Genomic DNA, 12,380 nt, shown 5'->3' on the forward strand with positions numbered 1-12,380 from the left:
TTAAAAATAACATCTAGGGGCGCCTGGGTGTCTCGGTTAAGCGTCCGACTTTGGCTCAGGTCATGATCTCATGGTTCGTGGGTTTGAGCCCCACATCTGGCTCTGTGCTGACAGCTAGCTCAGAGCCTGGAGCCTGCTTCAGATTCTGTGTGTGTCTCTCTCTCTGACCCTCCCCTGCTCACACTATCCCTCTCTCTCTCAGAAATAAATAAAACATTGAAAAAGAATTTTTTTTAATCTAGAGGATAAAAATATAGTAATTCATGAATTAACATCATTTTCTTACTAGCCTTCCAATACAACCTGCCCATTAATAGAACAGCCAGACACACACTATAGTAATTTAGTCATCTTTTATATTTCATCAACTGTCAGTCCTAAAAACCATAGTTTTCTTTCCACTTTTTCAACATAAAAATATGCATTAAAATAAGAGGGTAGAATATATTTTAAATATACATATAAATCTCAAAAGGGAATCATGTCTTTCAACGTTTATTTGTCTGGAAGAGCAAGTCCAGAGAGCTGCCCATCACCCACTTCCCAATGTGACTCACTGAGATTTTCAAATCTATGTAACTATATGTCTTCATTGAACCAAGTTCAATTTAAAGTCCATAAATTAGTTTCTTTTAAAAATGAGGCTGCTAAATCATTATATATTCACAATTATTAAATATTCACATTGCAAGTGAATTCCCAAATACCCACCTGTTCACTGAATAACCAGAATTAATTAGTATAGACATGATGATAATGAAGCCAAACAATTTATCCAAATTAAATGTTCTTCCATAAAGAAAGGAAGGGCTGAAAATTTAGATCAATAATGATTTAATTTTACTCTTGAATCTTTGGGGGACATTTAGTTTTTCTAAGCATAACAATTTGATGAATGGCTGGATCTTTGCTATGACTGAGCAATAGCTGTATCAACTTTCTTTTTTTAAAAATATTTATTTATTTTGAGAAAGAGAGAGCACACCAGCATGCATGTGTGGGAGAGGGAGAGAGACTCTCAAGCAGGCTCTGCGCTGTCAGCACAGAGCCCAGTGAGGGGCTTGATCCCACAAACTGTGAGATCATGACCTGAGCCGAAATCAAGAGTCCATGCTTAACTGATTGAGCCGCCCAGGAGCCCCTTTACCAACTTATTTTTTATCTTTTACCCAACACACAAGGCCATCTAATACAGGGTTTTTATGGGCAAACTTTTACAGTGATTAATTTTAAAGATAGTTTACTTATTCTTTATCATTCTCTCTGTGCATTCTCCTTGAATTAAACTGACATAGGAATAGCTCCATTTTGTTGAACGTCAATCCTAACAGTTCTTAAAACATACCAGCCCATCATGTGCCACTTGTTACCCTTACACTCACACAGAAAAGAGTGGCACACACTTATATGAGATATACAAGATATTTGATAAGAATATATTTATTTATTACAGATGTAAAATCATATTTTATATGCAGATATTATTTAAATGGCATGGGAAATGTCATTATAATGCTAAATGGAAAAAAAGTTAGCTACAAAGTTAATAGACATGTGCTTTCCAATACATATAAATATACTTTTTGAAAAAGGTGATGTCCTAAAACAGGCATAGTAATTGTTACAATAGTTTTCTTATTTTTTCTGTATTATTTTTATACTCATGAAAAACATAATGAAATTGATTCTTTTTAATAGCACTACCTGTGTTGCCTGGTTCATTCCATTGAACCCAAACTACAGTGTTCAAGACACAAGTTTATGGTGAAATCCCGGAATTTTCCTCTGGATACAAAAGGAACCCAGTAAAAATGCTGTCATCCTCAGGGCTGACATATACCCCATTCCAGTCTTTTGAAACTTCCAACCATACTTGGTCTCCTGCACTTAATTTCAGGATAATGAGGAGAGAAGCCTGGTCTATTTCATGGCCATAGAGCGTTTCCCTGGACTTGAACTGCTTCTTATTCTGGGCCACCAGGCTGATGCGTGCGGGTCGGCCCCTCACAGTGACATGGTAAGAAAAGACATATGCCCCAGGAACACTACAGTTAAATTTGCCAGTGACAGGGCTGTAATCCTCTTGGTCATTATAGAGAACCTTGTCAAATTTTATTGGGATGTTGGGGGGAGGGAAAGGCTTCGATAAAGTGGCGCTGAAGGCTGACCGCACCACTCTGGCCACCTCCCCCTTGGAGCCTTTGAAGCCCCGAGAGCCCTTCTTGCCAATAGATCCCCGGACCCCTTTGCTCCCAAGCTCACCTTTTGGCCCCATGGGCCCCACCGGACCAGGAGGCCCTAACTCTCCCTTTTCTCCTTTAACCCCTGGATCACCTGGGGCCCCAGGCAGGCCATCTGGGCCGCTTTTGCCCTCCATTCCAGTATCTCCTTTGCTACCTTTATCCCCTTTCAGACCCTCCTCACCTTTCTCTCCCTTCCCTCCCCTCTGCCCAGATTCTCCACAGTAGCCCTTCTCCCCTGCCTCCCCCTTCTCTCCCTTGGCCCCAGGCTCTCCGTTCAAGCCAGGTGAGCCTACAGCCCCCCGGTCTCCTTTATCTCCTTGGGTACCATTTGCACACGTGTCCCCCTTGGAACCTTTTTGCCCCTTCGCTCCCGTCAGTCCGATGTTTCCTCTCTCCCCCTTAGGACCAAGGCCACCTGAAAGAGAAAATTCAAATAACATTTAAGGATCCCAGATCCTTATGATCCTAATGCTAGAAACAGAATGCTATTACCTCAGAGCCCATGAAACAGAGATGACACCTGCTGACTGAGGTTGGAACCCTGGCTCCTATCCCAGCAACAGCTGTGCGGTTCAGATCCTGCGGCTCTCTCACAGGGGGAGGAGTTAATGCCACCAAGTAGCGACAACCTATATTTAAATCTCATAAATCTAGTTCTAATTTTTTTTTTTTTTTTTTACTTTTAAGACAAGAAAGAGGATTTAGAACTATAGGGACCCATGGTAGTCCATTAACCTTTGCATTTTGGCCCAACCCAAGAATTCCCCTACATCTCCATTAAGTACATCCAAACCCCCTCACAGGCAGAGAAACTGAAGCCCAGAAAGAGTCGGGGGAATCTTCTCCCCAAAGACAGATAGACTGAGGACACGAGCTCAGATGCTTTTATCTAGTCTCCAAACTACCATACCAGTACTTGGCACACTCCAGCAATCAGGACACTGAATTATGAGAATAAAAGCAATTCATATTTCCATCTTACCTCCTGCATAAGTACAAACAGGAAGAAACTTGGGGGCTGTGTTGCACACATGACTGTACACAATGCATATAGTTTATACTCTACCTGGTTCTCCAGGTTTTCCTGGGTATCCTGGAACCCCACTTGTTCCTTGTTCCCCACGTTCTCCCTTAAGTCCTAAAATGATACCAAGGTTAGCTTTTCTTCCAACTGTATTAGTTAGGATATAACTAACATCCATTTTGCAACCATGCTACAATCCAATGCTTCCTTTACCAGAATGCATAAAGGTAAAACAATATGGAAAAATGGTTTATTGAGCGTGATTAGGAATATTTTGTTCCAGTGGGTGGTGAACCATTTAAATGAGATTTGGGGACAGTGCCAACCTCTTCACACAAAATTCAGCTTTTCTCCCAGCGCTCCCCAGCTCTTCACATCTCTCACAAAATTCATGACATTTTGTTTTGTTATTTATGTACGTGTTTGTGTTTTTCTTCTTATGAATTTTGAATGACAGTTAAAATATCCCTTTCTTTATATTCCCCACAATGCCTAAAAAAGAGTGTCACCACCATACAACATAGAGCACAACATTCTGCAGTCAGCTAAAACCAATCATACCAAAAGCCCTTCCAGGATAGTAAATATAAATATAAAATGTAAAATGCAAATATAAAGTCCTTGACATAGAGCATCAGCAAAAAGCCAATTTTCATTTTGTTTGGAATCTTTTTCATATGCTTTTTGGACAAATCACAGAACTATAGGAACTCATATTTGAAAACAAATCGAAAGATCTAGGTTTTTGGATATATGCCCAATGCCACAAAATGGATTTTTATATTGGACCTGCTAAAGGTCCCTCATGTTACAGTACAACCACACTAAATTCATTTATATTATAAATGATAATAGCAGTAATAATAGTAGGATGAATAATAACTAACTTTTATTGAGCATTTCCTTTGTACCAGGTAATGTTCCAAGCTCTTAACAGGATTTTTAAAAAACTTAATCCAGGCACCCCTGGGAGGCTTAGTTGGTTAAGCATCTGACTCTTGATTTCAGCTCAGGTCATGATCTCACAGTTCCTGAGTACAAGCCCTGTGTCAGGCTCCACACTGAGTATGGATGCTGCTTGGGCTTCTGTGTCTCCCTCTCTCTCTGCCCTTCCCCTGCTTGCTTTCTCTCTCTCTCTCAAAATAAATAAACTTAAAAAAATTAATCTGTAATTAATCTTGTAAGTTAAGTGGGCAACTCTTGGTTTCATGTGAGGTCATGATCTCACTGTCATGAGATCCAGTCCCGTGTCAGGCTCTACACCAGCATAGAGCCTGCTTGGGATTCTTTCTCTCCCTCTCTCTCTGACCCTCCCCCACTTGTGTGTGCGCATGTACGCAAGTGCCCTCTCTCTCTCTCAAAAATAAAAAAATAAATACTTTTTAAAAATATTCCAACCTTTGAAATTCAAAATTAATTCTCATTTGATATTAATACAGCCTCTTGGATAACAGAGGGGCTCATATAACAGAGCACAGTCCATCAATTGGAACATTTCTCATTTACAGAAGTTTATAGCATCTCCTTTCAAGAAAGATAGAGCAGATATTTTCATAACCACTTTTTACCACAGAAGAAACTGAAGTATGAAAATTTACAAATTTTTTTAGAGTCAGACATGATTGTATATAACATTGGTTGGCATCAGTTTACTGTATTATTTGTGATACCACTAATAGTTTTGTTTTATTTTTTAATTTATTAATTTTTATTTATTTGATTTTATAGCTATAACTCTTTTCTTATGTGCTGAAAACTTTACTTTTTTTAAAAATTTAAACCCAAGTTAGTTAACATACAAGTGAAATAATGATTTCAGGAGTAGAATTTAGTGATCCATCACTTACATATAACACCCAATGCTCATCCCAACAAGTACCCTCCTTAATGCCCATCACCTACTTAGCCCATCTCCCTACCCAATATCCTTCCAGTAAACCTCAGTTTGTTCTCTGTATTGAAGAGCCTCTTATGGTTTGCCTCCCTTTCTATTTTTATCATATTTTCACTTCCCTTCACCTATGTTTATCAGTTTTGTTTCTTAAATTCCACATATGAATGAAATTATGTGATATTTGTCTTTCTCGGACTGACTTACCTCACTTTTATGTTTTATTTTTACTAGGGCAAAAGAAATCCCATGGCAAATTACAAATCGTGAGAAGAGACCCCCTTCCCCACCAAATTTCACAAGACCAGCTACAGAAATTCCACCGTAAATTGCTCGGCAGTTTTCTAAGTAGCTGCTCCCCTCCTATTACCATTCCACATAAAATTAACAGTTTAGAAATTAACCCATAAACCATCAGGAAAATGTCTGTATCCCTCTGGAGAGAATTCAACTCTGAATGGAAGTGAAGGACGTCTTCTATTCCTCATCCTTGTTAATACTCATACACCAACCTTCCTGCATGGTTATTCTGGTTCTCACGTTCAATTTAACTGCTTACATTGAGTTTACTGAATCCAGTTGTGATGAACCAGAATGCAGTCATTCAACTCATTTATTATTTTAACTTTCAGTCTTAACCAAGAGTCCAAGCTAAGTCTGGAAATAATAGGAAAGTAGAGTTGTCCCTTTACAGAGACTGACTGAATTTCTACTTTTGATATTTCATCAAAGCATAATCTTAAGAACCTTATCTTATGATACTCCCCTGTTTTTTCTTTTACTTCCAGAAGTCTGGCTTCCAAAATGCATGAATCACTGGGGAGGTTCATCACTCATCTCTATTTCACAGGGCTTTCTACTCACATAATTCAGCCACAAAAGGATTAAATGTTTCCGAGAATGAAAATCGCATAACTGACAACTGTGAAGTAGCTCTTTCTTACTTTAGCATCTTTTTTGAGTAATTACTTCACTGAATATTCTACTAGAAATGAGTGAGACAGTTCCCGAGCCATGTGGAGGGTGATGTATAGATGATATTAGGTCTTTTGACATGTGACACTGAGGCTAAAACATTTAACTTGATGGATAGATGGTAGTTCTACAGGCTGGTAGTATTCACTGAGGAATTTTTAAATGTCCCAGTGAATCTGTAACCTTCCCTCAATGTCTAGAAGCACTTAGAAAACCAGGAATTTCCCAGGGCAGACCCCCTCCTTGCTGAAAGATCTATGGAATTACAGAATTTCTGAGCTGGGAGAAAGATCTATGAAAGCACACATAACCACAAACCTTCATTGATAGTAAATAGGGTATAAATAAATATCTAGTCTCTTCCCCTTGATTTCCAGATGAGGTAAAGTGATTGGTACAAGGTCATTGTTACAGGCTTGATTTCCTGCATTTTAATTCAGTTCTCTTCCCACCACGGGCACTGCCCAGATTTGAGTGAGGCAAACGGCATGTCATATTCTCCTTAGCACAGATGCTATCCATCTAAACAGAATAGTTCTATGGGGTTGCCTGGTCTAGTTAGTTTTATCTAATACAAAACTAATGTGTATCGTGAGGAAGAGCTCACTCAGGAGTATATAGGAAAGGATCCTTCCCCAGAGACTATGCCCTGTGGCCCCCAGTCACTAGGTCTGCTGCGTGGCCAATGGGACATAGAAAAGATGTGTGAGGGGTGCCTGGGTGGCTCAGCCGGCTAAGTTTCCAACTCTTAATTTCTACTCAGGCCATGATCTCACAGTCATAAGACTGAACCCTGCATTAGACTCTGAGTGGAGCATGCTTAAGATTCTTTCTCTCCCTCTCCCTCTGCCCCTCCCCTGCTCTCACATGCCTGGTCTCTCTCTCTCTCTCTCTCTCTCTCTCTCTTAAAAAAAAAAAAAAAGAAAAGAAAAGATGCTTGAGAGCCTATGTGTGTGGAGGGAAAGAAGGTGGAGAGAAAGAGAGAAACATTACTAGAAAAGTTTAAAATTCCTCAATAGACTATTTAAAAGCTCACATTTTTACATCAAATATACCTTGCAATACGCCTTACCAAGTTTTTTACATTTTTAAAAATTGATCCAGCTGCAAGAACATGGTATTTACTTAGCAGGTTGCTCTCCTGAAAAATGATGCAGAATATGTCTTAAGTTTTTGACATGAAATGGATATAATTACCTACCCTTCTCTCCTTTCTGGCCTTTCGGACCTTGGGGTCCAACAATTCCTGGTGGCCCTGGGATCCCCATATCACCAGTCTCTCCCTTAAGACCTGGAAATGAGATTTAAACCCATCAGGACAAAAAGCAATTATCTTTTGAAATTCATTAGTTCTGGAAAGAAAAAAAAACTTTTAAGCAGTTATTTAATTGAGACCAATAACTGTCAGAGTCCTAATAATAAAATCCAGGTAAGAAAAAAACTACTACATAATTCTAAGGACAATATTTTTGTCTGATTTATAATTTTGTACCACCTGAATAGATAAATTGAGTCCATTAGTCCTTGTCACTGCTTTCATGGCAGCAATGAAATGATTCAGGGAAGCAGTACTATATCCAACAAGGAAAAAAGGTTCTCTGGCTCTTGCCCTCACGTGGACCACACTTTCTAATTGGTAGTGAAACCCAATACCTAGTGCTTTTGGTTTTCTCATTCATTCACTTATGCATATTTTCAGGAAGTATTGCTAAGGCCTCCCAGATACCAAGCACCCTGCGAGGTGTTAGGAATCAGCTATCAACACCCCAGCAGTTTTTTCCCTGGGGGAGCTGAAAGCAGGGGAAAGATACACACTGAACAATAACCACACCAATAAGTAGGAATTATCACATTGCAGTTAGTGAAGCAAAGGAAAACGGGAAGATCCCATTACAGATAGTGTTAAAAGAACATAATTTCTGGGGTCAGAGGAGACATCCTTGAGAAAATGACAAATGAAAAACCCACAAAATACATAGAATGAGTATTTCGGGAAAAACAAGTGTGGAAAAGACCGTGGTGTTTTTAAGAAGCTTAAAGAAGTGGGGTGCCTGAGTGGCTCAGTCAGTTGAGCATCTGACTTCTGCTCAGGTCACGATCTCATGGTTTGTGGGTTCAAGCCCCATGTCAGACTCTGTGCTGACAGCTCAGAGCCTGGAGCCTGCTTCAGAATCTGTGTCTCCCCCTCTCTCTGCCCCTCCCCTGCTCATGCTCTCTCTCTGTCTCTCAATGATAAATAAACATTAAAAATGTTTTTTAAAAAAAAGAAACTTAAAGAAGAGTGCAGTGGGTGGGGCACCTGGGTAGCTCAGTTAGTTAAGTGTCCAACTCTTGGTTTCGGCTCAGGTCATGATATCAAGGTTGGTGAGTTAGAGTCCTGCATCAGGCTCTGCACTGGCGGTACAGAGCCTACTTGGTATTCCCTCTTTCCCTCTCTCTCAGCCTCTCCCACACACTTTCTCAAAATAAACAAATAAACTTAAAAAAGTAATAACAATAAAGTAAAATAGTTAGGTTTGAGTAGGTTTATTGTTATTTTTAAGTTTGTTTAATGTCCCTTTTATACTACATTTCTAACTTTTTAACAAAACAGTGTTTTTTGAAACACTGTAAAAGTAGAACAAAGATTTGTGAATCTCAGAAACAAGACCATATTAGGCTGAGAAGAGAAAAAGACTCCCACTACAGCTAACTGGAAAAATAAACACAGTTTATTGAGCATTTATTGTATCCCAGGTACCACAGTGAGTCTTTATATGTATTACCTCATTTTGTCTCTTGATGACCCCATGAAGTTGATATTATTCTTATCCCATTTTACCACTCTTTTTAATGTTTATTTATTTTTGAGAGAGAAACAGACAGACAGAGAGAGACAGAGACAGAGAGAGAATGAGCACGGGAGGAGCAGAGAGAGATAGACAGAATCCAAAGCAGGTTCCAGGCTCCGAGCTGTCAGCACAGAGCTGGTCTCGGGGCTGAACTCCCAAACTGTGAGATCATGATCTGAGCTGAAGTCCGATGCTTAACTGACTGAGCCACCCAGGTGCCCCTTAAAATTTTTTAATGTTTATTTTTGAAAGAGAAAGAGAGCACACCAAAACAGGGGAGGAGCAAAGAGAGGGAGACACAAAATCTGAAGGAGGCTCCAGTCTCTGAACTGTCAGCACAGAACCCAACTCAGGGTTCAAACTTAAAAACCATGAGAACATGTCAGCCCAGTCTGACACTTAACTAACTGAGCCACCAGGCACTACCACCCCCACTTTACTACTTTGTAAACTGAGACTTGGATAATGAAGCTTCCCCAAGGTAGGGCCATGACGGTCAAGACATTCTGAGCTGTTGAACACTCCACTCTGTGCTGACCCAGTCAGACTAAAACATATGAGCACCAGGAAGGCGAATAATTTGGCACACCACCAGAATATTTGTCCTTTGTATTTAGAGGAGAGACTGAGCTCTCAGAACTATCCAGATAATCTACCAAAGGGCAAAACAAAAGCTCTCTGTGACAGAACTACAGCCTTAGAAGATGATTTAGCAACCAGCTGTGTTTACCTGACCGTGCCCTTGGGGTCTTCATCCCCAAGCAGATCACCAGCCAGATACGAAACTAAGAGAAATTCTGGTAAATGTCATTTTCTCGGTATCATTGCATTTCCAATAATGTTTCAGCAACCCAGAAATCTTCATGCCCAGCAACTCTACCCTTTAATTCCAGCTCTGCATGAATATTGATCACATTTCCCAAAACTTTCCTACTATAGGATGAAATTAATGAAAAGCATAATGAAGATGCACAATTCTTCTTTTATAACTTTAAGTTCTTTGGACAAGACACAACAAATATAGATGTCTTTTTTTTAGGGAATAGCGAATTTGAAGTTGACATTCTGATCTCAATTTTACCTGAGTTCTCTGCTATATGCCATGTAAAACATGAAATGTATTACAGTAAAACTCACTATATGCATAATGTATATATTAAAGGTGTCTGAAATTTTGAAATATGTAACCATGATGTTCAATGCAGAACTTTGTTGGGCAAGGATACAGTGTTGTCTTGAAATTTCAGTGAAGAGCTAACTGAATCATGCCCCTTATTCTCCACCTCACAGACATGCCACTTCTAATCCTAACTACCAATCACACCCCAGAAATCCATCAGCCAGGACACATTCTAATTAGACAGCAGAATTTTCATTTAACCTTTTTACATCAGCCGTTAAGGAGAAGATTGTACTGGTAGTAAATTTGTAATGTGAGGAACTGTGTGCCAGTGCTGGGGTCGGGAGTCTCGTTTCTGCTCTAACCAGCGCTGTCCAATAGAACTTTCTGCAATGACAGAAATGCTCCGTGTCTGTACTGCCCAATACAGTAGTCATTGGCCACATGTGGCTATTGAGCATTGGAAATGTGGTTAGTGTGACTGAGGAACTGAATTTTTAGTATTCATGTTTATTTTTATTTTTATTAATAGCCATACATGTGGCTGGTGGGCAACACAGCACCCATTTGCCTTTGTCACAATGTTACATCTAGACCCTGTCACCATTTGCAGGATATTACAGAAACGCTTGGGACAATTCTACCTACAATCCACCTCTCAACTCCAAGAATATCCAGGTAAGAAATATGGCTTCGTGCACTTTCATATACCTGGCTTTCCAGTCTCTCCAGGTTCTCCTTTTTGCCCTGGTACAGATGAACAACAATCACAGCAATTCAAAAAGAAATCAGCCGTATCAAGAGTGAAGTTTTCAAAGGGGAAGAGAGTGGCAGTACCGAAGGCAGAATCTAGGGCTGGCGGTTTAGGGGTCGGTTCCGCCATTTCAGCCACTTCTGTGAAAGGAATTTCCTCTTCTTCCGGAGCTGGGCCACTGGACGGCTTTAGACCCTTTGGCATCTCTTTTCCCTCAGATTTCTTCGTAAATTTGGGATGTGGTGTGGTCTTTGCTACTGTGTCCATACCAGCAATGGCCAAAATAATTAAAATGGCACACAGCCAAGAAAACATCCACATATTTGAGGCTGGAAGAAAGATACAATGGAAATATATACATATATTACATGAGATCCAAATGTAATGATTAAATGATATAAATATATAAGAAGAAAATATATATACAAGTATGAACCATAGAAGTAAACAGTATTCATGATATTGAATGATATTTTAAGTGTATTTTAATGCAAATATGTGCTTGAATCACAACAGGATATTTTATTTACTTAAAGTATTTATTAAAAGGAAGATTTTGCTTCAATTCTCCTTTCTGGTTGTTTTCCTAGTGCTACATGTCCTAAAATATTGTTCTCAATCATTCAAATTATCTTGCCAACTAACGAACATGATCTATAATAAATGCAACATGACTTAATAGCTCATATACCCTGTGGAAAACAAATATGTATAATTTCCTGACTGACCTCACTCAGATTTATAGGAATCAAATACATTTGTATTAGAGGGAGATGAAAAATATTGAGCTGAGTAGTTTATTCCAGCAAACTCAATTATTTCAAGAAAAAATACTGGTGAAAACGGTCCTTAAATCTACTAGGGATAATGGTCCTGTTGTGAGAGCAATGTTTTAGAATCTATTGTAATAAATGGAGAGAGAGAGAATAAAAAAATCATAAACCTGAATATATGCTATGTCCTCAGCTTCTTCACATGTCATTTAACTCTCCAATCCTTCGCTTTATCATTTGAAGAGTTTTCCTGAAAACTCACATTTACCCTTGCATTATTTTAATGGGGCAGAGGGTGGTTATTCTTATTAAGGCTTTTATTAATCAGAGTGATAGGAGACAAAGTTCCCAATGAAGTGAAACTGTGAAGTGTGGTCCCCAGAAACTAACTCACTGCCAACCAGACACTGCCACAGATGGCCAGGAGAGAAATGCATGTTTTCTGGCTGGAAAAAGGAGCAGAACGAGGAGTAAAGAGAATGGGTTAAGGATAACAATAATACCTATTATTTATAGAGCCCCTCCTATGAGCAGCTGTCTTACATCCACCAATCCAATCAGTTCTCAAAACAGCTCTGCCAGGTAGAGGACAGTATTATTCATCTTCATGAATGAGGACACAGGGACCAAAGAGTTACATCCTCACTCAAGATCACCCAATCAGAAAGATATGAATTCAGAGCTGAAATCCAAGTCTGTTTAATTTCAAAGCCTCAGGGCTCCTGGGTGGCTAAGTGGTTAAGACTTGAACTTTGGCTCAGGTCATGAT

General features: G+C 39.4%; 1 protein-coding gene across 1 annotated transcript; it reads right to left on the reverse strand.

Annotated features, from left to right (window-relative positions):
* Window positions 1–1,520: 1,520 nt before the first annotated feature.
* OTOL1 (otolin 1) lies at window positions 1,521–11,159 on the reverse strand. The gene is made up of 4 exons (XM_039241981.1): window positions 10,796–11,159; window positions 7,335–7,424; window positions 3,310–3,381; window positions 1,521–2,658 (listed from the first exon to the last, which is right to left on the reverse strand). The coding sequence occupies exons 1-4, from the start codon at window positions 11,157–11,159 to the stop codon at window positions 1,760–1,762; spliced, it is 1,425 nt and encodes a 474-aa protein (XP_039097912.1). The 3' UTR covers window positions 1,521–1,759.
* Between the last annotated feature and the right edge of the window lie 1,221 nt (window positions 11,160–12,380).

Source organism: Hyaena hyaena, unplaced genomic scaffold, assembly GCF_003009895.1.
Source record: "Hyaena hyaena isolate Hyena2069 unplaced genomic scaffold, ASM300989v1 scaffold_203, whole genome shotgun sequence".
NCBI lineage: Eukaryota > Metazoa > Chordata > Mammalia > Carnivora > Hyaenidae > Hyaena > Hyaena hyaena.